Source organism: Mirounga angustirostris, unplaced genomic scaffold (assembly GCF_029215605.1).
Source record: "Mirounga angustirostris isolate CCGP_5_RB_7025 unplaced genomic scaffold, mMirAng1.0.hap1 SCAF_4, whole genome shotgun sequence".
Taxonomy (NCBI): Eukaryota; Metazoa; Chordata; class Mammalia; order Carnivora; family Phocidae; genus Mirounga; species Mirounga angustirostris.
In genome coordinates this window covers 54,641,001-54,668,103 of record NW_026991712.1, presented here as the reverse complement: position 1 = coordinate 54,668,103, position 27,103 = coordinate 54,641,001, and the positions used below count along the sequence as shown (strand labels likewise).

The 27,103-nt window shown below is 35.4% G+C and overlaps 1 protein-coding gene and 1 long non-coding RNA gene across 4 annotated transcripts in view; one reads left to right on the top strand and one right to left on the bottom strand.

The window, feature by feature from the left end:
- The window catches only part of LOC123858963 (uncharacterized), a 184,137-nt gene that overhangs the window by 87,727 nt on the left and 69,307 nt on the right, over nucleotides 1-27,103 (bottom strand). The window lies entirely within an intron of this gene.
- The window catches only part of PKIA (cAMP-dependent protein kinase inhibitor alpha), a 94,804-nt gene that overhangs the window by 56,289 nt on the left and 11,412 nt on the right, over nucleotides 1-27,103 (top strand). Inside the window, exon 2 of one of the 3 annotated variants that reach the window (XM_045896347.3) lies at nucleotides 9,416-9,543. The exons of 1 other annotated variant lie outside the window; for it this stretch is intronic. Coding sequence is in view for 1 of the 2 variants with exons in the window: in XM_045896344.3 (XP_045752300.1) it covers nucleotides 25,154-25,258 (105 nt within the window). In the remaining variant the exon portion in view is untranslated. Of the gene's footprint in view, nucleotides 1-9,415; nucleotides 9,544-25,152; nucleotides 25,259-27,103 lie in introns of those variants that run through there. One more of the 3 variants, XM_045896344.3, reaches the window with a different exon arrangement.

The following is a 27,103-nucleotide window of genomic DNA, read 5'->3' as shown; positions in this document are numbered from 1 at the left end:
TCTCAGTCTCTCCTCTGTCTCTGTCTTTGTCTCTGTCTCTCTCTGTCTCACACACACACACACACACACACGCACACACACACGTATTATACTTAGGAGCACAGGCTCTGGCATTATAAAGTCTGAAGTTATAATTCCAATTCTGCTGTTATTGGGCCATTTCATTTTAGGTGAATAACCTAATCTGTGAGCCTTTATCTGTAAAATGGAGATTCCAGTTATAACAGACAATCTTCAAAACATCCCTAATCATTTTTTTTCAACCCTAATCATTTTAGAGTTTCTTTTACAGAGTCAGATACAAAGCAGGCACTGCATATATGGCTGATTTTTATTACCTTTTTTATTACGTAGGTCTTGCTTTCCCCTGAGTCTCCATAATGAAAATGCAGTTTCCAGTGAATTGAGTAACTCTTGTTATCAGCAAAGATTTTAACTGAGTTCATTACTTTTCAATGCAACCCAGATTAGTTTTCTTCCTTTTTTTTTTTTTGCTTTATGTAGGTGTTCAATAAAAATTCATTTAATAAATAATTGAATGATTAGATGAGTGCATGGATGAATGATTAAATGCTATTTCTTGAGAAGGTAGAACACATGACACAGTGGAACAGGTGAGAAAAGGATCCATGGGAAAAAACATGGCCAACTCACTTTTGTGTCCAGGGTCAGACTAAAAAGAACTGCTCTGTTTTGAAAAATGCAAAAGAGAGGGGCACCTGGGTGGCTTGGTTGAGCATCCAACTCTTGATTTCAGCTCAGGTCATGATCTCGGGGTCCTGGGATCGAGTCCTGCGTTGGGCTCTATACTCAGCAGGGAGTCTGCTTGAGGATTGTCTCCCTCTCTCCCTTTGCCCCTCCCCCCCGCTTGTGCTCACTCTCTCTCTCTAAAATAAATAAATAAATCTTAAAAAAAACACACACCCAAAGGAGAACTTGTTAAATAATTTACTTTAACTATTTTTAAAAGTTAAGCATAAAATTCCTTGATGATTTTTGTATTTGGCACCAATAAAAATAATGTGGGATTCGCCATATTAAAGATAGAATGCTGAGGTACAATCATATTAAATGACATTATGTACTCTAAATTTATGGAGTATTTCTGATGGCCTTTTCTACATTCTATTTTGCCTCTAAGTAAAACGTTTGGTAATCTAGCTACAAAACTATATGTCATATGACTTTTAGGGACCTACTGTGTCAAAGATTTCCCTTGTGAAGGTCATATTTTGCCATGGAATGGATTTACAGAAGTACCACCCATGTCAGTATCACTGGCAGCTACAAGTGCCAACAAACTTCAATTTAAATTGATGAACATACAATCAAATGATAGTATCATTTTCTTACGTTGTTTTGGGAAAAGGTGGGTAGGAAATATATAACAGCGAAGGCTTTATAGACTGAAATAATAATACATCATTTTGAAAACATAAAATACATTAACCAAAGTTATGATATCTTTCATTAATATTTCACTGTACTTTAGATTGCCTACAATCAGTGTTTATGATTGTAACTTCAGAGGCAATTCCACTGCCCTCTGAAGTGGAATCATGCCCATGGTACACATTAGTCATATAAAAGGTAAAGCACTGAAAAGAATTCAGCATTTAAAGACAGTTTGCTTTGATTTATGCCGTGCTTCTTCCAGAAGATAATACCAAGAATCATTACTTATTGAATTGGAATTACAGATCCTTTCAGAGATAGTTTTTTTTCTTTAACCCCAAAATCAATGAAAGTAAAGCAAATTTACATATTTATTAAGAAATACAGTCACATAATTATAAAACAAGAAAACAACTTTTTTCATAGACTTATTTTTTACAACAGTTTTAATTTTACAGAAAATTTGAGAAGATAGTATAGTGTTTCCATATACACCACACCCATTCTCCTTTATTACTAACAACTTATATTATTATGTTACATTTGTTACAGTTAATTAGCAAATATTAATACATTATCATTTACTAAAGTCTGTACTTCAGTCTGATTTCTTTAGTGGTTTTTTTTTTTTTTAAGATTTTATTTTTATTTATTTGACAGAGACACAGTGAGAGAGGGAACACAAGCAGGGGGAGTGGGAGAGGGAGAGGGAGAAGCAGGCTTCCTGTGGAGCAGGGAGCCCGATGCGGGTCTCATCCCAGGACCCTGGGATCATGACCTGAGCCGAAGGCAGACGCTTAACGACTGAGCCACCCAGGCGCCCCTGATTTCTTTAGTTTTTACTTAATGTCCTTTTTCTGTTCCAGGATTCTATCCAGGATAATACATTACATTTAGTTGCCATATCTCCTTAGGCTCCTCTTGATTTTGATAGTTTCTCAGACTTTCCTGGTTTTGATGACCTTGACAATTTTAAGTGGTATAAATCAGATTTTTGTACAATACCCCTAGTGGAATTTGTTTGATGCATTTCTCATGATAAGATTGGGATTATGTGTTTGGGGGTAAAGACCGCAGAGTAGAAGGGCCATTTTGTCAGATCACATCAAGTGTACATGGTATCAACATGATTTATGACTGCTGAGGGTGACCTTGATCACCTGGCTGAGGTAGGGTTTTTCAGTTACTATTATAAAGTTACTCTTTTTCCCAATTCCATACTGTACACTTTGGAAGAAAGTCATTATGCTTGGCCCACAACTAAGGAATGGGGAGTTATGCTTAAGGTAGAGTATCTATATAAGCTATTTAGAATTCTGCATTGGAGATTTGTCTGTTCTTCCCCATTTAATTATCTATTCAATTATTTTATCAGCAAGAACTCACGGACTTAATTTTATATTTTGGGTTATAATGTAATACTACTTTATTTACTTTGTTGCTCAAATTGTTCTAATTGTGACCAATCTGAACTCTTTCAATTGGTTCTTCTACTTTGATATGTCCTGATCCATATAGGTCTGTATTTTTTAGTATTTCCTTTTTTTCTGAAAGATAGTCTAGGCTCTTCTTGTATATTAACAGTCTCAGCCCTAGCATCAGTCATTTTTCCTAGATCCTTTTATTAGAGAATGGTATTAGACGCTAAGATCTGGGTGAAAGGTATGCTCATTGCTGCTGGGGTGTCATTGTTTCTAGATCTTTTTAGCTGACTGAGCAAAGAGACATATGTGTTGTACTAACCATGTATATACCCATATCTATAAACATTTCTGTATATAACCATGTGTGTCAATATTAATCTAATTATGAATGTATACTGAAGTTTCCAACTCTGATCTATTATCATATAAGTCATTCTTGCCTCATTCCTTGCTTATTTTTTAATTTCAAATCCAACAAAACACTTGACTTTTAAAAGTGTAAAAATCAGTACTTCTAAAAAAAAAAGATTTATCCATTTTTAGAAATAGAGTTAGCAGGGTAGGGGTGCAGAGGGGGAGGGAAAGAGCATCTCAAGGAGACTCCCTGCTAAGCATGGAGCCTGACGCAGAGCTCAATCCCTGAGATCAAGACCTGAGTCAAAATTAAGAGTTGGACACTTAACCAATTGAGCCACCCAAGCTCCCCTAAAAGTGTGAAAATTTGCACTTCCAACACCAATAGACTTCCAGACATCTGCTTCCAACAAGATAGAGTAGCTCATTTCTCCCAGGTCCTCACAGTTAAAACTAAAACCCTGAACATAACATAAGAAACAAGAATAGGAAGACACTGAATGATGGAAATAAGAAGGCAGATTTACTAAGAACCTTGGGACTTGAGGAATGATATGGTGATGACTTCCTGTTTCCTACTGCTTCTCATTTATCCTGCAGAGTGCACTGCAGGGGCCTCCAATCCATAACCACCAACAGAACAAGAGACAAAAAAAGCTTCAAGGAAAATCCGGTCTCCCCAGCCAAAGTATGAGGAAAAGTGTTGCTAACAACAGAAAACCATTTTGGCAATACGTATTGTGCCCAAGCCAAAATCCAATGGAAAAATTGCACCTACCACCTATACCCCCTGGTTTCAGTGGGACCAAGTGAAGAACTGATCTTCCACACCATCCAACTCCTGCCCTCCAAAAGCAGGCAGCACTCTGATTCTCCTACCAGGGTTATTTCAGTGTGGTCCATCAGTGAGCTGAGCCTCCACACCTATCCATCAGCAAATTGATGTAAGATGGGGCTAATTAACACTCAACTGCCCTTACACAGTCTTAGGGTCCAGTTTGGGAGCTTAGCCTCCACCTCTACTTGAAATCAATAATAACAGAACATTGCAAATTGGAACTAGTAGGCACTCTGCTTTCCCCTGATACCTGGTGTCAGTGAGACCCAGTAGGGTGCTGAATACCTGTATCTGTCCTGAAGCAATAAGACAGAATGAGGTAGCACAAAGCAGGGCTAGTGGGCAGTTCTTTTCTTCCCACCCTGGTGTCAGCAGAGAGCTGAGCCTCTATCCACAACCAGCATCAACGAAATGGAATGAAATGGTGTGAAGAAGGAAAATTAACACTTCACTTCCACCTCCCCTAACGTCAGGGAATCTGCTGGGGAGCTGAACCTCCAGTCCCACTTATAGGCAACAAGATGATATGAATGGTCCCACTTTTGGGGGCAGGTATCAGCAGGGCAAGAGGAGAGCTGAATTTCTATCCCATCTGTCTGCAGTGAAACAATGTGAGTCAGTGCCCACTTCTGCTAGGATATTGTCATCAGGGCCCAATGGAAAGCTGTATATACTTATTTCCATCCCCAGTCCTCATGCCACACCACAATATAGGGGTCTTCCTGCTTAAAACAATAATAATAAGATTAAATAGGGTTCAGTCATATAATACTCAAAATATTCAAATACAATTGAAAATTACTCATCATCCCAAGAACCAGGAAATCACAAAATGAATGAGAAAAGACCAACAACATGCACCAACATCAAGATAAATCAGATGTTGGAATTATCTAACAAGGATTTTAAGCTATCATGTAAATGCTTCAATAAGCAATTATGTTTTCCTTGAAATAAATGGGAGAAATAGAAAATGTAAGCAAAGAACTAAAAGTTATAAAAATAAAAACAAATGAAAATGATAGAACTGAAAAAACAATAACCACAATAAAAATCTCATTAGACTGGCTCAAGAGTAGAATGGAGATGACAAAGCATAGAATCATGAACTTGAGGATAGATCAATAGAATTCATCAAATCTGAAAAATAGAGAAAAATAGACGGGAAGATGGAGGTGATGAAGGAAAATTATCTCAAGAACCTGCGGAACAATAACAAAGGAGCTAGCATTCATATCACCAAAGTCACAGAATGAAAAGACACTAGTAAGACTGACAGAGTAGTCAAAGAAATAATGACTAAAAAGTCCACAAATTTTTAAAAGACATAAACTTGGGGCGCCTGGGTGGCTCAGTAGTTAAGCATCTGCTTTTAGCTCAGGTCATGATCCCAGGGTCCTGGGATGGAGCCCTGCATCGGGCACCCTGCTCAGCGGGATTTAATATCCATCGCAAGTATTGCCTTCTCCCTGTCCCACTCCCCCTGCTTGTGTTCCCTCTCTCGCTGTCTCTTTCTCTGTCAAATAAATAAAAATTAAAAAAAATAAAAATAAAAAATAAAAGACATAAACTTGCAGATTTAAGAACCTGAGAAATCCCAAGAGGGTAAACACTAAGACACCCATGCCTAGACACATCATAATTAAACTTATAAAAAATAAAGACAAAAGAATCTTGAAAGCAGACAAGGAGAAACAATGTATTACTTATAGAGAAACAACAGTTCCAATGGCAACGTATTTCTAATCTGAAACTTGGAGCCTGAACACTGGCATAACATTTTTCAAGTGCTGAAAGAACTGTCAGTCACAAATTCACAAATTTTGTATTTACTTTCTTTTTTGACTTATATTAATGGACTGCTAATTAATTTTTCTGTATCCAGAATTGCCATCACCCTTCCCCAGCAATCCAGCCACAGTGTCTCCAGAGTGATCTTTCTAAAACTGAAACAAGGAGATTTTTCTTATAAAAACACCTGATCATGTTATGGGAATCAACTTTTCTTTTAACTTTCCAGTTAAAATCCTTCAGTGGGGCGGGGCAGGGGGTTGGGCACTGGCTGACTCGGTAAAGCAATTAGACTCTTGATCTCAGGGTTGTGAGTTGGAGCCTCATGTTGGGTGTAGAGATTACTTAAAATATTAAAAAAAAAAAAAAAACCTTCAGTGGATTCCCATCTTAGGATAAAATCTCACAATCTAACTGTCTCAGTCTGTTTGTACTGCTATCACAAAATACTACAGACTGGGTGGCTCATGAACAACAAATATTTTTCTCACAGTTCTGGAGCCTGGAAGTTCAATCAGGTGCCAACATGGTTGGGTGATGTCCCTTTTCTGGGTCACAGATTTGTCATTGTATCCTCAATTGGCAGAAGGTGTTAGGGAGCCCCGTGGGGTCTCTTTTACAAAATCACAAATCCCATTCAAGAGGTCTCCACCTGGGCACCTGGGTGGCTCAGTTGTTAAGCGCCTGCCTTCGGCTCAGGTCATGATCCCAGGGTCCTGGGATGGAGCCCCACATCGGGCTCCCTGCTCTGCAGGGAGTCTGGTTCTCTCTCTCCCACTCCCCCTGCTTGTGTTCCCTCTTTCACTGTGTCTCTCTGTCAAATAAATAAATAAAATCTTAAAAAAAAAGAAAAAGGTCTCCACCCTCGTGACCTAATCACCTCCCAAAGTTCCCACCTATGAATACCATTACATCTGGGAATTAGGATTTTAACGTATGAATTTGGGGAGGAACAAACATTCAGACCATGGCATTTAGTATATGTACATGGGCCATTCATGATCTGGCTTCTCACACTTTCTCTATGGTCTTCTTTTCTTATACTCCACTGAGCACTCTTTATACTGATTGTGTATGGAACTTTTTTCTGGTCTGATCCTTAGATATTTTTCTTGCTACCATGAATTTCTCTTTTCTTTGCTTCAAAATTTCACTTATTTATGTTACATATCCATAACAAGTATTGCCTTCTACCGAAAACCCTCTGATAACTCCTCACATACCACTATCCACAGCATGAATTAAGGTCCTGCTGTGTCTCCCCATAAACCCTGTAATAATTTGTATTATAATTATGGATTTACTTATCTGAATGTCCCAATACATTGAATTCCAGATAGTAAGATAATGCTTTAATAACGGTAACCCTGGTGCCTAGTAAACCCATAGCATACCTTAGGTGTTCAGTAAATATTTGTTGAATGAATGAATGGTCAACTCGAAATCTTAATCATTCACTTTTTAAAAAAATCTATCAAAGATACGCAGTTTCCCAAAAAGATTGGGGACTTAGTGATGTAGGACAGGAAAGAATGTTAGGGTTCAAAGCCGATGGCCAAGAATTCTTGAGATGTCTTTGGTGCAAAAAGGTGATTTTATTAAAGCACGGGGACAGGACCCGTAGGCAGAAAGAGCTGCACCAGGGTCATGAGAAATGGCCCATTATATACTTTCAAGTTGGGAGGGGGTTAGGGATAGCCTAAGTCTCTAAGGAATTTTGGAGGCAAGGTTTCCAGCACCTTGAGGGGTCTAGCTATTGTTGGGAAAAGGTCACTTATTACTGTCTAATAAAACCTGAGTCATGAGACTCTTCAGATGTATATCAGTGGGCCATATGCTTGGAGGATGATTGCCAACATGTATCTTGGGGCATAGAGATAAAGGAAGTTTCCAAAAGAATTTTTATATGTTAAAATAGGTTTACAGGATCTTAGGGGTGGGCTTGGGGGGCGGGCTAGGATTGCCTTTTGCCCTTAGCAAAGTGTCAACAGCTGAGTTCCTAGAGGAATGGCTTTCTGCCTGTTTCAAGGACTTGTCAATGGGCTGTAGTAGTAAGGAAATTTAATAATTTTTCTTCTGCCTTTGTTTCCCACCTCATTAGGATCTTAGACTTAGTAAAGATTTAATAAAGGAAATTGTTACTGATACATCAGTGCTTAAATTCCTCAAAGTAAAACCATTAACCCAAGGACTTTTTTTTTTCCACTTGGACTTGCAAGCTAGTCATTAATACCCACCGTCCCCACTGTATCAGATGCTGTCAGTGCTCCTGTCATATCTCCCTCAGCACTCATCATTATGTATAGACTGATAGAATCATGCTGTTACCTGTAATTATCTACCTTAGGGCAGACCAGGAGTGTCCAAGAGTTAATGTATCTGGGTGTGGCTTTCAACTATGATAGACGGGGGTTGGAAGATAAGTACTTCAAGTTTCTCACCCATTATTGGGATAACTCTGGGTCATGCTCTGTAGTCTCACGGAACCCCCCCGAAGGACTGAGAGTAGTCCCCCCCAGAGTAATCTGTATAGTAATGCACCACTAGTGGCCTCCTTCCATGCCTCTATTCTCAGTTTCCACTCCACTTCTGAGTTTCCTGGGACTACCTCCCAGAGAAACAGTTTGCATTCAAATTCTCTTCTCAGGTTCTGATTCTAAGGGAACTCAACCTAAAACAATTTCAACAATGTATATAGTCTCTTAATAATCCAGTGCTCCTTGCAGAGCCATCACTGTAAAAGTACCAAGGCATGGCACATTGTGTGTCACTCTTCCTAGATCCTAATGTAAACATATAGGAAAGAACATGACTTTGAAGAGAAAAATAATTTATATGAGAATGGCCAATGGATAAAGGGAAGGTAATATAGTGCCATTTGTTTTCCATTAATGATGCTGTGGAATTTATGGGCAGATGGCCTGTAACAGGTGTGACTATAATTTGAGGAGACTGCTTCCTCAGCTACTCAGAAAACTGCTATTATTTTGGAAGCGCAGCTTCAGGACTTTTATTTCTTTACTTGCAGTCTTTCCTTTTACCTTAATATCTGTTTCTCTAAATCATTGACCAGCAGTCAACAGATCTATTCTCTCCCTACCACCCCATCACAAAGAGACACGTGTGTGCTTCCCCTGAGACACAGACACTTTTGTGTGCATCAGTGCTTGAAAAGAAAGCTCATGGTGCATGTGTGCAATGGATATTACATATTAAGGGTCTCTGTGAAATATATTTGTTAAGTTTCTATGTTTATTTTATGCAAAATTAAGTTTAGTCAAATTAATAATTTACTAAAGATCTAGATGAAGACTGAAGAAAGGAAGTAACTTTTAAACAAAAAGATAGAAAACTTACTTTTTTTTGCCTTTTGTGTTGTAATGGACAAAGGATAATGGCTTTTTTTTGGCTTGGCTTGGCTTGAAGGCCCATAATGCAACCTGTACTCTTGTCATAGTATGTTCACTTGTGAGTATTCAAATTTATAAACTGTGGATTTCCCTTAAGTTATTATACTGTTTAGGAGACGTAGGTTTGGACATTTACTTAAAATTTTAAAATTGAGATCTATAAATATAGACAATGTCCCTTTCTCTTGCTGTCTCCATTTCAGTTTCTTGACTTTCTGGAAGGCCTGGTTTTCCCAAAAGAGCAGTTTCTGGTAGAAGTCTGAAGGTGTGATCACGAAAAAAAAAAATCAAATATAGCCAATGAATTAAGGACAAGAAGGTTTCCAGTCAGGTAGGAACACTTAATCTCACACATTCAACCACCTTAAATAAAGTGTGCTGATGGCTGGATATAACTACTTGGAAAAAGATAGCTACATAACCTACAAGGAAGCTGTTTGCAATTCCCTTGGCGGTTGTGGTGTTTATCAGAGAGTACCTTGGAGGAAAATGAATACAATAACAATATGATGTTTTTTTCCATTTTTAGCTCTTTGTTGCCTAGTACATGTAGTGATCTTGGTGACTGGCTTAATCCTAGGAGGTTAGATATGTGGAGCAGCAGATTAATCTTTTTGTTACTTTCTCCTAACACAAATCATTTTCTAGGTTATCTTCGTGATCTTCTAGTTGCTTATTAAAATTAATAGCCATGATGACATCAAGTTGTCTTTTAAGTGAGTAGTAGCTCCAGTCAGTGTTGTGAAGAAATCAGCTTGATTCTTGTTGGGGCACATCTATTTTTGGTCTTGGCAAAAAGTGAGTGCACACAGAGAGTTAAAAGGGAGGAAAATGGGGCATGGGAAAGCGGACCTTATTTACCTATGCATGTCAAAATCCCATCAACAATTTTATTTTTCATTAGCAAAATTTGAGATAAAAACTTAAGGCAAAAAGAATAAAGATGTCTCATTATTTGGTAAGACAAAAGGCAGTAGTGACATCAAAATCAGGGCCTATCCATTTCATTTGCAGTTATATACTCAGTATTTAGCATACCACTTGATCCTTATTCAGTACTCAATATAAGATCCCTGGGGAATGACTTATGGATGAATGAATGAAAGAAGTTAACAAATGGCATGCTCTCATCCTTTTTTGATAATTGTGTAATATTCCTTTGTGTGTGCGCGCCACATCTTTCTTATTCATTTGTCTAGTCATGGATACTTAGATTGCTTCCATAATTGGTTATTGGAAAAAATGATGCAGTAAACATAGGATGCACATCTTTTCAAATTAGTGTTTTTGTTTTCTTTGGGTAAATACCCAGTAGTGGAATTATTGGATCATATGGTATTTGTATTTTTAATTTTTTGAGGAAACTCCATACTGTTTTCCACAGTGGCTGTACCAATTTACATTTCCACCAACAGTGCACAAGGGTTCATTTTTCTCCACATCCTCACCGACACTTGGGATTTCTTGTCTTTGATTTTAGCTATTTTGACAGGTGTAAGGTGATAGCTCATTGTGGTTTTGATTTACACTTCCCTGATGATTATGATTGTTGAACACCTTTTCATGTGTTAGTTGGCTATCTGTATGTCTTCTTTGAAAAAATGTCTATTTAGTCCTCTGCCCATTTTTTTATTGGATTGTTGTTTTTTTGGTATTGAGTTGTATAATTTTTTATATATTTTGGATATTAACCCCTTGTTGGATATATCATTTGCAAATATCTTCTCCCATTCAGTAGGTTGCCTATTTGTTTTGGTGATGGCTTCCTTTGCTGTGCAAAAGCTTTTTATTTTGATGTAGTTCCAATAGTTTATTTTTGCTTTTGTTCCCTTGCCTTAGGAGACATATCTAGAAAACTGTTGCTGCAGCTGTCAGAGAAATTACTGCTTGTGTTCTCTTCTAGGATTCTTAGGGTTTCAGGTCTCACATTTAGGTCTATAATCCATTTTGAGTTTATATTTCTATATGGTATGAGACAGTGGTCCAGTTTCATTCTTTTACGTGTAGCTGTCCAATTCCCAGCACCATTTATTGAAGAGACAGTCTTTTTTCCATTGCATATTCTTGCTTTCTTTGTCAAAGATTAATTGACCAAATAAGTGTGGGTTTATTTCTGGGCTCTCTGTTCTGTTCCACTGACCTATATGTCTGTTTTTGTGCTAGTACCATACTGTTTTGATTATTACAGCTTTGTGGAGAATCTATCTAGTTTTAATCATTTACATATCATCATCCCCTTACATTTAGGCATAGTACCTACATTAGCCATACTATTAAATGACTCACATATGGATAGAAAATCCCCTGATAAACTTCTGTGCCATATTATTTGCAAAACATGATTTTTGGAGCATTTTTATAATGACAACGTAAGGGCAATTTCAGAATCATTAAATTCTAAAGTTATTTATACTTTTCCACAGGTATAGCCATAGTACTGCATCAGCTACTTAAATAAAGACAGCAAATTGTCCCAAAGTAGGAGGCCTCTTTATGGAAAATAAAGTCTTCATATGAAGAGGGAAAACTTTCATAGTTGAATGATTTCAACTTTAAAAGATTAAAGAGTAAATATATATGTGTGTCAAAACGGATTCCCTTCTCTATAATTAATGACTAGGGGTTATCTTTGGTATGTAGGGGATTTTAACTTTAAAAATACTATTATATATACTTAATACACACAAAAAATATATTCAAATATATTAGGTTATGAGATATAATAATAAAATAAACTATAAACACACCACTAAAACTAAGAACTAGAATCTAAACTGCTGAATCATTGTGCTCTACTCTGATCATACCTTCCTGCTTTCATCAAAGAAATAACTAACCTTGGTTTTATGTTCAACATTCTCTTAATTTTTATGTATTTTTTAAAACTATATATGTGATTTTGCTTATTATTGACTTTTATAAAATTGATTTCATATACTTTTTAAAGATTTTATTTATTTATTTGACAGAGAGACACAGTGAGAGAGGGAACACAAGCAGGGGGAGTGGGGGAGGGAGAAGCATGCTCCCCGCAGAGCAGCGAGCCCGATGCGGGGCTCCATCCCAAGACCCCAAGATCATGACCTGAGCCGAAGGCAGACGCTTAACGACTGAGCCACCCAGGCACCCCTGATTTCATATTTTATGTAGTCTTCTGTGCTTGCTTTTTTTCACTCAACATTATGTTTCTAAGGTTCATCCATGTTGTGTTAGTGTTCATTAATTTTTACTACTATATAATATTTCACTGTAAATATAAGAAAATGTGTTTATTACTCTGTTGATGATATTTGGGTTGTTGTGGACATATTTTGAACAGCACTTACATGAACACTTATTTTAATGTTTCCTGGTACACATGTGCAAGATGTGTTTTAACCATATATAACAAAAAGCAGAACTACCGAATTCAGGTAATCCTCTTGGATTAGCATAGTTAATCCTCCTCCTAGACTAGTATAGTTAAAAGTTTATAATGGTAGTCTGCTTCTCAGTCTATTTGTGCTGGTATCTCTTACTAACACCATAAACTTCTGCCAGTTGTATCATTTTCCATTTGAGGTTTTTGGGTTTTTTCCTAATGCTGTTTTTGTTTTCTTTTTTTTTTTTTTAACTCTATCAAATGTCTTTGAATCTGGTAAAGTCTTCTTTGTATTAAAATAAAATCAACAGGATTCATAAGAATGAAAATAGGTTCTTGAGAAATTTATAACTTCCTACCTGCATTCAAATTGGAGTAAATCAGCCTGAAATTCATAAACAAAACAACAAAACAAAAAACTGTAAGGAACATTCACACTCAGGAACTCAAAATGGTTGCACATGTTTATCCTGTAAGAGGTCTATAATGAAAGAGAAGGATAAAGACTGCATGTCCAAACCAGAATGCAACCTTGAAAATCACATTTCGGGTCAGGCCATATAACAGTGAGGCAATTCAGTAAATAAATTAAAACAGTTCTTGTTTTCAACAATTTCCCAAGTCAACATTGGGAATAATGAAAAACTTATCTTTAACTCCAAGAAATCTGGGCAGTTATTAGTTAAAGCAAATGTGTTGTCCTACTGTTCTACACCTGGCTAAAAATAGTAGTAAGACTTAAGAACACCTGTGGACACTGAACAGACTCTCTAAATATAGCTTTTTCTTTCTCTAAAAGCTTTTAGAAATATGCTATCTTTTGTGAAAACTTGGCCTTTGTAAAGGGCATATGGACACTAAGTTCAGTGACTTTTAGGCCTAAAAAAGCTCTGAAGTATTTTCTTAGTTTGGGAACCCATATTTTGAAGGCATGAAAACTGAGGCCCAAGAAACTCTATTTTGCCCAGCATCAAATGGTAAAACAAGTAATAATGATGGCACTCAAACCTCTGTCTCCTAAAGCCATTGAACATGGATGGCATGGAGTAGCTTGTAATACCTGCTTATTTTCATTGCCCTCAACAACACATTCCTTCTATGCCTTACCCTTCTTGCTTCTTTAAGAGGGATGATAACTAACTGCAAAATTTAGCTATTACTAAATTTTAGAATTTTTGCTGTTTTATTTATTTTTATTTTTATTTTTTTTAAAGATTTTATTTATTTATTTGAGAGAGAATGAGAGACAGAGAGCATGAGAGGGAGGAGCGTCAGAGGGAGAAGCAGACTCCCTGCCGAGCAGAGAGCCTGATGCGGGACTCGATCCCGGGACTTCAGGATCATGACCTGAGCCGAAGGCAGCCGCTTAACCAACTGAGCCACCCAGGCGCCCCAATTTTTGCTGTTTTATAACTTATTTTGAACTGCTATTTTTCTGTTAAAAATATGTAAGGACATTTTCTTTCCTTCTTGAAATGCCTCTGCCTGCATTTATGATTTTTTACTGTTGAATTATTGAATAGTAATAAGTACAGAAACACATTCTAGTAGAGGAGGTAAGTGTTAGGGCAACATGGTGAAGAGTACAGTTGACATGACTTAAAGGGAGATGGAGAGAGAAGGAAGAGAACAAAAATGTGAGTTGTTTGGAAAAAATTAATGGCAAGTTCATGTTTGGCTACTGGCTATACTTAATACAATATAGCCTGACTTAATTTAAATTCCAGATTAACTTCTCTTATTTGCATTGCCATAGACTAGGGAGTAAACAAAACAAGGTATTTTGTGTTCCACCATTTTGTATTAATTTCCTAAAGATTTCTACTTTTTTTAAAAAAATAAAAACAAAAAGACTTGTCTTTGAATTATTTCCCTGCTTTCTTGCACTTTAATAAGCTGATAAATGGAATTTAGCTGAATATTTATGATTAACCCTGTCCCATAGTTTTAAAAGCACTAGGGATTGTGTGTATGTGCATAAACACACATAAACACATTTCCTATCAACTGCTGTGCTGACTTTGCAAACAATGAAATAAAGTTTTCAGTCAAAAAATTATTATTGTCATCTAGATATGATAGTAGGGCCAGGCATTGGTAAGTTTAAAAGCCATCCTGGGTGATTTATATGTGCAGCGGGATTGAAGGTCTTGCTTCAGCTGAAGCACTTAGATGGGAGTATAAGTAAGCATGGCTCTAATTTCATATCTGAGATCTGTTTTTTTTTTAAATTTGAGTATAGTTGATAATACAGTGTTACATTAGTTTCAGGTGTACAACATTGTGATTCAGTATCTGTACACATTATGCTCTACTCACCACAAATGTAGCTACCATCTGTCACCATACAAAGCTATTACAATATCATTGACTATATTCCCTATGCTGTGCGTTTTGTTCCTGTGACTTACTCATTCTATAGCTGGAAGCCTATATCTCCCACTCCCCTTCGCCCATTTTGCCCACCCACCCCCACAACCATCAGTTTGTTCTCTGTATTTATAGGTCTGATTCTGCTTTTTGTTTGCTTATTTGTTTTGTTTTTCAGATTCCACATATGAGTGAAATCATATGGTATTTGTCTTCTGAGACCTGTTTTATTTAGAGTTCTTTGGCAAATGCTTTTATGTATTTTTATAATCCTTAGTTATGCTATAAAAATCCCAAAAGTCGGTGTGAATTAATGAAGCGATATGCAAAAACGAAAGCCTAGAAGATAGGATAAGCATGCGGTCTTCTAATTATCACTCAAATAAGTTTGGTTGACACAGACATTATGGAAATTAAATAAAGACATTAATAATTCATAGTGCTGAAATAAAAATCTTCTGGTTATGTCAGTACAAAAGAAATCCTAATTTGTACCACAAAGGTAATGAACTCAAAAAATGTTATTTGTTAAATATTTATTTAGTACCCTGCACTGTACTTATAACCCTTTTCTGAAATTTGGAGGACAAACAAGAAAAATACAAACTCTCCACCCTCAAGTAGTTTATACTTTGGTCAATGAAATATCTCTATTTTGAGATCTTTTAATTTCTCAGTTTATTGGAACTTCATCATATAAGTTGTTTTTCTATTTATTAAAATCAATGTTTACCACTTAAATGTTTCTTAAATGTTCATAGTAATGAAATTGTGTCATAATGATAATTTCCAATACTGATAATAGAGTTGATTAATAGAGATGCTCGATATTGATAGCAAAGCGATTTTGACAATCTACAAAATGTCCTGAGGTTTTTCAGAATAACAACTTGTCTCCTAGACAAAAAGGCACTTATTTGTCTTTTCACTTTATAAAAAGCTTCTTATTAATAGTGATTTTACCACATTTTAAAATTCATATTTTAATATAGTTGCTTTGTAATTATCTCATTTTAAAACTTATTTATATAGCTACTATATTTTATGTAAATATTCATATATATTTCTCAATGGCTAGACTAATACATTTTGAATTTCTTAAAGTATTTATTTAATTTATGTTGCCATTCTTCAGCATTCCTTTTTCTCTCTGGAGTCTATCCTACTGACTTCAAAAAGCCTGAAAAATCTGAAAATCCCATATAAAGTGATGTATGGAAAATCTTAAAATATAATGATGGTGGAGAAAGAGAGTATTAAACATTGTGCTGAGAAACATTGAATAAAGAGATTAATCAGTAATTCTAATATTCGGACCTACAATAAACATGAAAAACATTATAATACTGAACAATGACATTTTCTTTTTTCTCATTTTTTTAAAAAGATTTTATTTATTTGAGACAGAGAGAGCACAGGTGGGGGGCAGGGGCAGAGGGAAAGGGAGAAGCTGATTCCCTGCTGAGCAGGGAGCTTGACAGGGGGCTCAATCCCAGGACCCCGGGATCAGAACCTGAGCCGGAGGCAGATACTTAACCAACCGAGCCACCGAGGTGCCCCTTATTTTCAATAAAGGGGGATATTAAATATTACATAGAAAACTCGTATCTGCAAAGCGGATAATTGGCAATGATAATACATATGTTAAAATATGTGAAAACATAATCATAGCAACTGTTTTTCTTTTTGGCTGAAAAGAGGCATATTGGAGTGCTTAAGCACTATTTCAACTGGAATAGATATTTAGACATTATGCAGAAAATACTTGATTGCAGAAGAGCAGATATTAGCATGTGTGTGAATGTGTGTTTTCAATTAATGCATTTTCATTCACTGAGAAAAGAAAAGAATGCCAGATTTACCTTAAATGTGACATTGTGAAATGTTAAAGTGCCTTTTATTAGACTTTTTTCTGCTGCGTTTCCTTTAGCATTCACCAAAAAATGCCATCTTATCATTCATCCAAGTTAGAGATCTAGAAGCAACCCCAGGATTCTCACTGAAGGGCGCTCTACCTTCATGTTCCCCACTTGATAGGTCACAAATTCCTGGCCCTCCTATACCAGACAGCTCTCTCCAATGTATGCCTGAACTTTCACTCTGTAGGTCCAACATCTCTGCCTCAGCCTCCTACTGAAGTTACTTCTAGTTCATTGTGAACAGGATCATTTTTAAACCTTCCTCAGTCCTAGGCAACTGCGCTTTTGGAAGCTTTACATGACATCTTATCAGATGTATTAAAAATGGATCCATATCACATAGTCAATGTAATTTATAGATAACTCTATGAGAGTTGAGCAACGTAGCAGCTGATGAGTTATACAACTCTTAGTGTTTGAAAAAATTACTTAAACTAGTTTTTATCTCAGTTTTGCAGATTTTTTTTTCATATTTTGAAACCATTTTTTTTTAGGTGTTAATTTAGTAAGTCGTTCTCAAACTCCTAGTCCCTGGTGAGTGTGCTTTTACTGTCAGAGGCTGAACAGCCCTGACTGAGGTATCTAAAGATGGGGACCATCACCTGGATGAGTAGACCAGATCTGTGGGAGTTGGAATGCAACATATTTCCAGAACAAATACAGAAATCAAGGAGGAAAGAGATGGTGGTGTCAATTATGTTGTATATCAGATGATAATATTAAAAAGCTAGGTACTGTAGGGATGTCAATAAAATATCACCGTATAATGTCTTAAAACGGTATGTGAACTTCTTACATACTTAAAAAGAAATATTGCTGACAAACAATCAAAAGAAAATGAAGTTTAGTATGCTCCAAAACAAATGTTAGAAAGTGGCAGCTGGTTTTATAAGTGGTTAAATTACCTACTAGTTTCATGACTTAATGTTTCCAAATTCTTGTTATTTCATCTTTAAAAGTGAGATAATGCGAATACCTATTTGATAGAATTGTTGAGAAATTTAAATTATATAATTCTCATAAACTGTTTAGTGTGGAATCTGGCATATAGTCAATATTTTGTTATTATTGATAAAGCACTCTTAAACAATAACTGTTTCATTATTCTTATGGTTATTGTTACAACTTGGAGCAGACCAGACACTACTACTGAGCTTGATTTGAGCATTCATTATTATTTTAAAGATGGAAAAGTTAATAATGAATTATTTTGAAATGTGTCAGTGTTCTAACATCCTTTCAAAAGCTAAATATTTACCTGATATAGAAAAAAATAGTCTTAGTTCAATGAGAAGGTATAGATTTTAAAAGCATCTGTCCTCCTTAGACTCATACAGACCCAGAAAAGAAGATAAGACAAAGGATTTAGAAAGTATTATATAACAAAGAACAGCACCAGCCCCAGGCTTTTAATGCTTTTGTAATTTTGATGTGAATAACCCCAGGCTCCCATTCTAACATCAGTACTACCACAGACTGTGTTAAGACATGTTCAAGTCAATTAACCTCTCTCTGCTTTAGTTTCTTCATCTGTAAAGTGCAAGTAATATTACTTATCACTTGCCAGCCAGCAGTACTTCTTCAGCTAACTGTCTCAGCAGGGATGTTGCAAAGATTAGCTAATAAATGATTTATAAACCCCTTGAAATATTAAATAAGTGATGTAAAAAGCTCTAATAAGAGAAGGACAGAACAAATCATTCCATGCATTAATTTGCTACTTAATCATATAAAGTTTATTAAAAAAAACAAAAAACAAAAAACACCCTAGAAAGAGGTAGCCCTCAGTACAGTGAAAATAGGATAGATTACTAGGAATTCTAGAGTGCTTTTTGTTGCTGTTATTTAAAAAAAAAAATCCTGTTATAATTACGAATATATAGAAGAAAAAGTATATTAGAGGAAATGATTATAGATTACCTCCCTAAATTGATGAAAAGTCTTCAAGAAAGGAAAAGAACTGAATAAAAATAAAGAAACACACTTTCTCAGACTACCTTTAGTATTAACAATGGTATAACCTTGACAAATTTACTTAACCAATAAGGAGTTTGAGTAAGATAATTGAAAACCAATCTACAAAATGCTTTTTATAGATGTGCAAACAACATAAAAAATCCTGTGCCAACCTCTGTAAAGGACTAAAAAATTAAAGACCCAAATCTCAAGGAAAATGTAAGAGAAGAACAACAGGAAAATAGTTCTCGCACAGTGCCAAATTAATGAACACTCTAATAAAGTTATTCATTGTATCTGGAGATGGGAAGAGGGTGTGGTTTATAAATTCGGCTTGAGAGATGAGTAGGATTTTGTTGTCATTGGGAGAGAAGGGCATTCTAGGATGAGAAAACAGCATTAGAAAACCAGTTGAATACAACATATATTGCAAGTGTTAGCTATGAATGATCCTTAGTATGCATGAGAGGGATAGTTTAGGGAAAGATACTAGTAAAGTAAGTTGGTTTCAAATTCTAGAAGGCCATGCAAAAAAAATTGAACAATGTTTGGTGGGTTTCCAGGAGCCACTGAAGATTTTTAAGTGCTTTATGTTTTATAAAGTTAATTCTGGTGATAGTGTAAAGGGTAAGTTGGAGAACAATACATTTAGTTAAGTAAGTAGTTAGCATGTAACTGCAGTAGTCAAGAAAGAGATGATGAAACAAGTGACCAGGGGAAAAATGGAAATGAAGAATATAAAATGGACATTGACACTTCTCTGAAGAAGACATACAAATGGCTAACAGACACATGAAAAAATGTTCATCATCATTAGCCATCAGGGAAACCCAAATCAAAACCATATTGAGATACCACCTTACACCAGTTAGAATGGCAAAAATGGACAGGGAAAGAAACAACAAATGTTGGAGAGGTTGTGGAGAAAGGGGAACCCTCTTACACTGTTGGTGGGAATGCAAGTTGGTACAGCCACTTTGGAAAACAGTGTGGAGGTTCCTCACAAATTTAAAAATAGAGCTACCCTATGACCCAGCAATTGCACTACTGGGTATTTACCCCAAAGACACAGATGTAGTGAAAAGAAGGGCCACATGCACCCCAATGTTCATAGCAGCAATGTCTGCAATAGCCAAACTGTGGAAAGAGCCGAGATGCCCTTCAACAGATGAATGGATAAAGAAGATGTGGTCCATATATACAATGGAATATTACTCAGCCGTCAGAAAGGATGAATACCCAACTTTTACATCAACATGGATGAGACTGGAGGAGATTATGCTCAGTGAAATAAGTCAAGCAGAGAAAGTCAATTATCATATGGTTTCACTTATTTGTGGAACATAAAGAATAGCATGGAGGACATTAGGAGAAGGAAGGGAAAAATGGGGGGGGGATTGGAGGGAGAGATGAACCATGGGAGACTATGGACTCTGAGAAACAAACACGGTTTTAGAGGGGAGGGGGGAGTGGGGATTGGTTAGCCCGGTGATGGGTATTAAGGAGGGCACGTACTGCATGGAGCACTGGGTGTTATATGAAAACAATGGATCATGGATCACCACATCAAAAACCAATGATGTATTGTATGGTGACTAACATAACACAATAAAATCAAATAAATAAATAAATAAATAAAATGGACATTGAATAGATAGAAATAAAACAATGAGGTTATTGGAATGGAGTAATTGAAGACAATTCTAAGATTTCTATCATAGGTACCTGAGAAAATAGTAATATACATCAAAATAATGAGAATAATGAATAGTTTGGGGGTGGAGGTGGAGATACAGCAAGGAAATTCTGTTTTGAACTTACCAAATTTGAGTTTTTGAGGACAATCATTGTGGAATATTCAGTAGGCAATAAAAATTCTGAGCTAGGGGCACCTGGGTGGCTCAGTGGGTTAAGTGTCTGACTCAGGTCATGATCTCCCGGTGGTGAGATCCAACCCTACATTGGGCTACAGGCTCAATAAGGAGTCTGCTTCAGATTCTCTCCCCCCTTCCCTCTCCCTGCTCACGCCTATGTGCGCAATAAATAAATAAATAAAATCTTAAAAAAAATTTTCTCAGCCTATACTTCAGAAAAATATCAAGCCCCCAAATTATTAATTTGATAGTCCTCTATATACAGGTGGCAGTTAAGACTATGGGGGTAGAAGAGATTATCAAACAGAACATAAAGAACAACAACAAAAAGAATAAATATTGTTTAAGAGGTAAGCAGAGGAAAGAGCAAGGATAAATACAAGAGAAAGATTATGGGGAAATTAAGAGCAGTAACTTTGGTAGCGAAAGGAGACAAACATTTTAAGAAGAGAGAAATAGCAATGTAAAATGCTGTATACAATTTTATATATGTGATTATTGTGAAAAACCTTGAATTTTGTGATTAATCTGTAATGGTTTTTCTTTGAGAAAGCAGTTCTGGTAAATTAATAAATATGTAAGTCAAATTGCAAAGAAAATAAAAAATAGAGGAAGCAGGAAAAATTACCATCTACATCTTTTCCTGTAAGTTTGGGAGTAAATGAAAGTAAAACAGGTGTCTTTAAGTAAACACACAGAGTTAAAAGATGAAATCTACTTTATAACAGGGAAAATGTAAGCAATTTTATAGGCATTGGAGAAATAGGAAAAAGAAGCAGAGGGCAGAACTGAAGGAACAATAATGGGAGAGAAGATAGAATCAAAAGCACCAGTCAGGTATGAATGTTGGGCAAAAGGACTCTTGAATAAAGAGATGGACAATTTTGATGTGAGGATAAAGAAAGAGGAATTGAAGAAAATTATGTAGGATGACCTTGATCTTCTTCATAAAGTCATTAGGCAAGATTTTCTGTAGAGAATAAGAATTAGAAAGAATATGAAATATAAATAAGACTGAAGGAGCACAGAAAAATAAAGAAATTGCTGTTAGAATTGGTAAAGAGGTCAGATAGAAATGAGCAAAGGGATTTATGAGTAGCTTTGAGGTCATTTGTTGCCTAATTAGACAGTGAAATTATTTCCTAAAGGAATATAGCCTGTACTTCTGGCTTTATAACATTTTTAGGCTTGAATTTCTCATTACAAAGTTTTGATTTGTTGTTAAGCATTGTGGAAAGGAAAAAAAGATTTGAATCTGAGCTAAAGGAAGTTTCAGAGAATTTATGTAATGATACAAATGACTAGATTATGAGTTTATAAAACCAATGTGAAAATGTGCCCATGTCAAAAAAAGGAAATATATATGCAGATAGATGATGATAGATAGATAGATAGATAGATAGATGATAGATAGATAGATGATAGATAATAGAGATATATATCTAGGTAGATATCTATATATAAAACCTTGAATGAAGACATAAGGGTCACAATTATCACATCAGTGGGATCAGAGATGAATTGATGAATAAAGAAAAGATTGAGAAGAATAATCATTAGTATCAAATATTGAAACTTTTTTGAACCTGAGAATTTTTAATATACACTGAAAATCAGGGAGAAAGTGAAGTATTTCCTTCGACCAAGCCCGATGGGATACCATGTCTAATAGTATTAGTCAAAATCTTATTGTAAAAACCATCAGGGGTGCCTGGGTGGCTCAGTCATTAAGATCTGCCTTCGGCTCAGGTCATGATCCTTGGGTCCTGGGATCAGGCCCCGCATTGAGCTCCCTGCTTGGTGGGAAGCTTGCTTCTCCCTCTCCCACTCCCCCTGCTTGTGTTCCCTCTCTCGCTGTGTCTCTCTCTGTCAAATAAATAAATAAAATCTTAAAAAAAAAAAAACAAACATCAAAAAGACACTCTACTTTTTTTCTCATATTCGGCAGAATTGATTCTAGCAATGTTTTTGTGATAGAAAGGTCAATGCCCTGGATTCAGAATAAAAAAAGATTTGACTTCACCTAGTTAATAAAAATTGCCATCTCTCTGTGTGATATAATTCAGTATATGAGATTGCTTTTTAAAAGAATGTCAAAGAATGCTTTTGATGGGACACTATCCAAACTCTTCAGAAGTGCAATACCTGTTCTTGTTACACTAAATAGTACTCTAGAGCATGCAATGTCATCACCTGGTGCAGGAATTATAATTATACCTTAACAGAAGAAACTTTTGTAGGATTTTTTAAATTGTGGCTATTAATAGGACTGTGGTTTTTATTTCTTCTTTGCTGTCATTAACTCCAAAGTGCAACTAGAATATAGCTCAATTCAAGGAAAAAGGGAATTGAGGTAGCACCGAGTTCTAGAACTTTGCTCTGAGCTTGACACTTAGTGTGAAGCCCTCTGATTTGTGAGATTAAGGGGTTGTTTTTTTAAATAAGCTACTAGATTCTTAAGCTTGAATTACATAAACAAGAAGAAATTATAACGAAAAGAAGAGAAAAGATGGATAGTACTTAGCCTGGAAATAGAGCAGCTGATATTTCCAGAATATTTTAGGAATCAAAAATTTGCTTAGTTAAATTATTTACCAAAGAGTTTCCTTTTTTACGGTCTGTAGTATTGATCAGACAGTTTCCTGTTACTATGATATCAACAATTCTCAAAATTTGGTCCCTGGACTCCTGCAGTTCCCCCAAACTCTTTCTGCAGGTCCCCCAAACTCTTTCAGTCAGTCTCTGAGATACTTTCATTGGGTTCACAAGTTCAAAATAATTTTCATAATAATACTGATGATATTTGCCTTTTTTACTTGGCTGACATTTGCACGAATGGTGCAGAAGCCTGGTGGGAAAAACTGCTAGCACCTCAGCACTTATCAAGTCAGCTACACCAAACTACTGTAACCCTGGTATTCTTCACCATCACACACTCACAGTTAATATTTTTAAAATGCTAGATTTGTCTACAGATACACTTGATGAAGCAGTAACAAATGTTAATTGTGTCAAATCTTGTCCCCTGAGGACAGATATGTTTAACCTCTTTGTGATGAACTAGGAAGTCACATGAAGCACTTCTGCCGGGTACCAAAGTGGATAGTTGTCTCCAGTAAACTACTTGGGTGACTACTGGGGTTGAGAGCTGAACTAGCCACTTTTTCATAAGTCACCATTTTTACTTGAAAGAACAACTGACAGGCAAACTGTGGTTTTTTCAAACTTGGATATTTGGCAGAGATTTTCTTAAAAATGAACAAAATGAGCTTGTCACTTCAAGGGAAGCAAAACCCAACTGCATCTATTGGCAATGATTAAATCTGAGCTTTCAAACAAAAGTTACAATTTTGGAAAACTTATTATCAGCCCCTGTGAATTTGTCAGTTTCCCAATCCTTAAAGACTTTTCTGATGAGATAGGTGGTGTTACTAACATATGTGATATTGTATAGTACAGTACCATTTGGAATTTTTGCATAACCCCGTGAGCAGTATCTTCCAAATGACCAATGCTTGATACTAAGCGCGCACGTGCGCACACACACACACACATACACACATATGTATGCATATATGTATGCATATATATATATATGCATAAGCAAAAGATCCATTTAAAGTGCAAGACAGACAATAGATTTTAATAAAACAGAGTATGGAAAGCATATTGATATGGTTGTAGATTCCACATTGCAAAATATATATATATATATATATATATATCCACAATCATCTGAAAAGGCTATTAAAACTCTCCTGACATTTCCAACTAAAAAATCTGTGTGAGTCCAGATTTTCCTCATATACTTCAACTAAAACAGCATATTGAGACAGATTGAATGCAGAAGCAGATATGAGAAACCAGATGTCTTTTATAAAGCCAGACATTTACAAAATTAAGCCAGAGAATTGCAAAATGTAAAACAATGTCATTCTTGTCACTATTTTTTTTTTTTGCTTTGGAAATATATTTCATTTCATTAAAAATATATTATTTATGGAAACATATAATAGGTTTATTATTTATATTTTTAAGTGGATTAATAAATATTTTTAAATATTTCAGTTTTAATTTCTCATATGATAAATATTAGCAGCTATAACTACATAAACAAAAGCTCACTAGTGTTTTCAATACTTTTTGAGAATGTAATGGATATCTGAGACCAAAATGCTCCAGAAACACTAATGTAGACCAAGCCCTAAGCACATAGTAAACTACTCAGAAGCTTTTAACACACTTTTGAGAAGTTATATAATTGCATTTGTAATATAGGACAGGAAGAATTTTCCTTCTCTTTTAAACTTAAAAGAAATCATACCATTCATACTAAAGAGAAGACTTCAGTGCCTGCTGGTGGCATTCTCTTCATTCTTTCTTCCAAGTCTGTGAGTCTCATTTCATGTGTCCCCATTTACAGGAGTAAAATTAGCATGTTATCCAGTCACCATTTGGCTCATGACTCAATGTCACTATAAAAATCATTTTAGCAGCTTCATACGCCCAACTTCTTTTAAGATACACATCTATGTGGAATGCTTCAACTTATTTAATATAGGAGACGTAAGTACATACTTTTCCTAGCCTCTTGCAATCTATTCAAATCTGTGAAATCTACAAGGGTAAAATCTTTTGGTTTAGTCTCTCAAATAATTTGTATATAAGATATTTAAAAAGGTAATGAGCATAAACAAGGGAAAGACCAACATGAATCTCAGTTTAGAAATCCATTATACAAATGAAGAATTTTTAGAATACCAATATACTGTTTCTTTTGTTAAAGAGTGAGAAAGTGAGATTTTTTTAAAAAGGGAGAAAAAAAACAGCAAGCTTGTTCCTTAGTCATTAATTTTGATTGGCTTTTTAGATATCAATATTTGGAGATTTATGGTTTAAAATTTAATCTAACTTCAAATGGTACAGTACTTAAATAATAAAATGTGTTTCTTTCTCTCTAATCAGACTGACTATTAGTATAATTTGGTTGTTTTCTATAACTGGATACAAAAAAAATAATACCATTCTATCTTGTTTATATACAGTACTACCATTTTGCTTTATCTACAAAATTCTAATTATAGCAACAGAAACAAGAAACTTTAGTGGAGCCCACTTTTGGTAAATTTTATAGGTTTTATTCTAATTATTTTTATAAGGCCAGAATGTGTGCTAATTGCTACTCTATTAAACCTCTACCAGCTGCTGACATTAGATTTTTTTTAAACTTTTATCATTTTTTGGTGAGTATCTATTAGACATAATCATTTGGCAATAGCATCTCCAGAATATCTAAGCAAAATTACGAAGTCATTATACAGTGGTGTATTTGGTGTCAAAGATATTTCCAGTCTCTGGTAGTCATATCACTAAACTGAAGAGCTGTGTCTAAATGTTTAACTGAAAGAAAAAATAACATAGCTGCCATACATGAAAAATGACTCTTTTTCAGCACCTAATGGGAATTCACTAAAAGAACTATAATCATGGAAAGTGAGGGGGGAAAAAAAAGAGTCCATAGCATCTATATATTTTGTTTAAAAATGTAATTGTATTCTCATTCATGTGTTTACATGTGTGCTATTTGTCAGCTATTTTTCTTTTTAGTGAAAAATTTAGAAACAAAAATCCCTATTGTTCAGAGAAAAAAATGTAATAAAAATGAAATACTACTTTTATGATAACTATTATTATAATAATAATTATAATGGACCATAATTGAATGCCCAGTACTTAGCACAGCAATCTAGTAACTATGTTTTATAAGTACTTAAGGAGAGAAGTTTATAGGAATGAGCTCTTCTCACAAATGCCATTAGTGTCTTTCAAGCCAATTGAAAACCATTTATACACATTTTAAAGGTGAACACAATATACACTTACATCTGTCAAAACCTTCTTTCTTATTCCGTGTGCTTGTTACTTAAGAGAACACTAAGTGAAAATTCAAATTAAGTTATTGGCTCCCCTCTTTATAAGTACAATTACTGCCAGGATCTTTTAACATTCCCAGATATACAAATCATAACACAGCACACATTCTTTTAATTCATATCTTCTCATGGAAAATGTCACCACTTTTATCTGTCTCATTCTTGATATTTCAAATCTCCTTAAAACTATTAAAAGCAAAGTGAATTAGATATTAAACCCCCCCAGTCACATGTATCATTATGACAGTCTATGTATAAAAATGATAATGGCAAAAAAGGGAAAACTTCTATTGCAAAATACAATGCTTTCTATGCAAAACCCATAGACCTGGGTAAGTCATAGTTCTGTGTGTTATTTAGAAGTCACTTAGTATCTCTGAGATTTATTTTCTTCATCTGAAAATAAGGATGGGGCGCCTGGGTGGCTCAGTCGTTGAGCGTCTGCCTTCGGCTTGGGTCATGATCCTAGGGTCCTGGG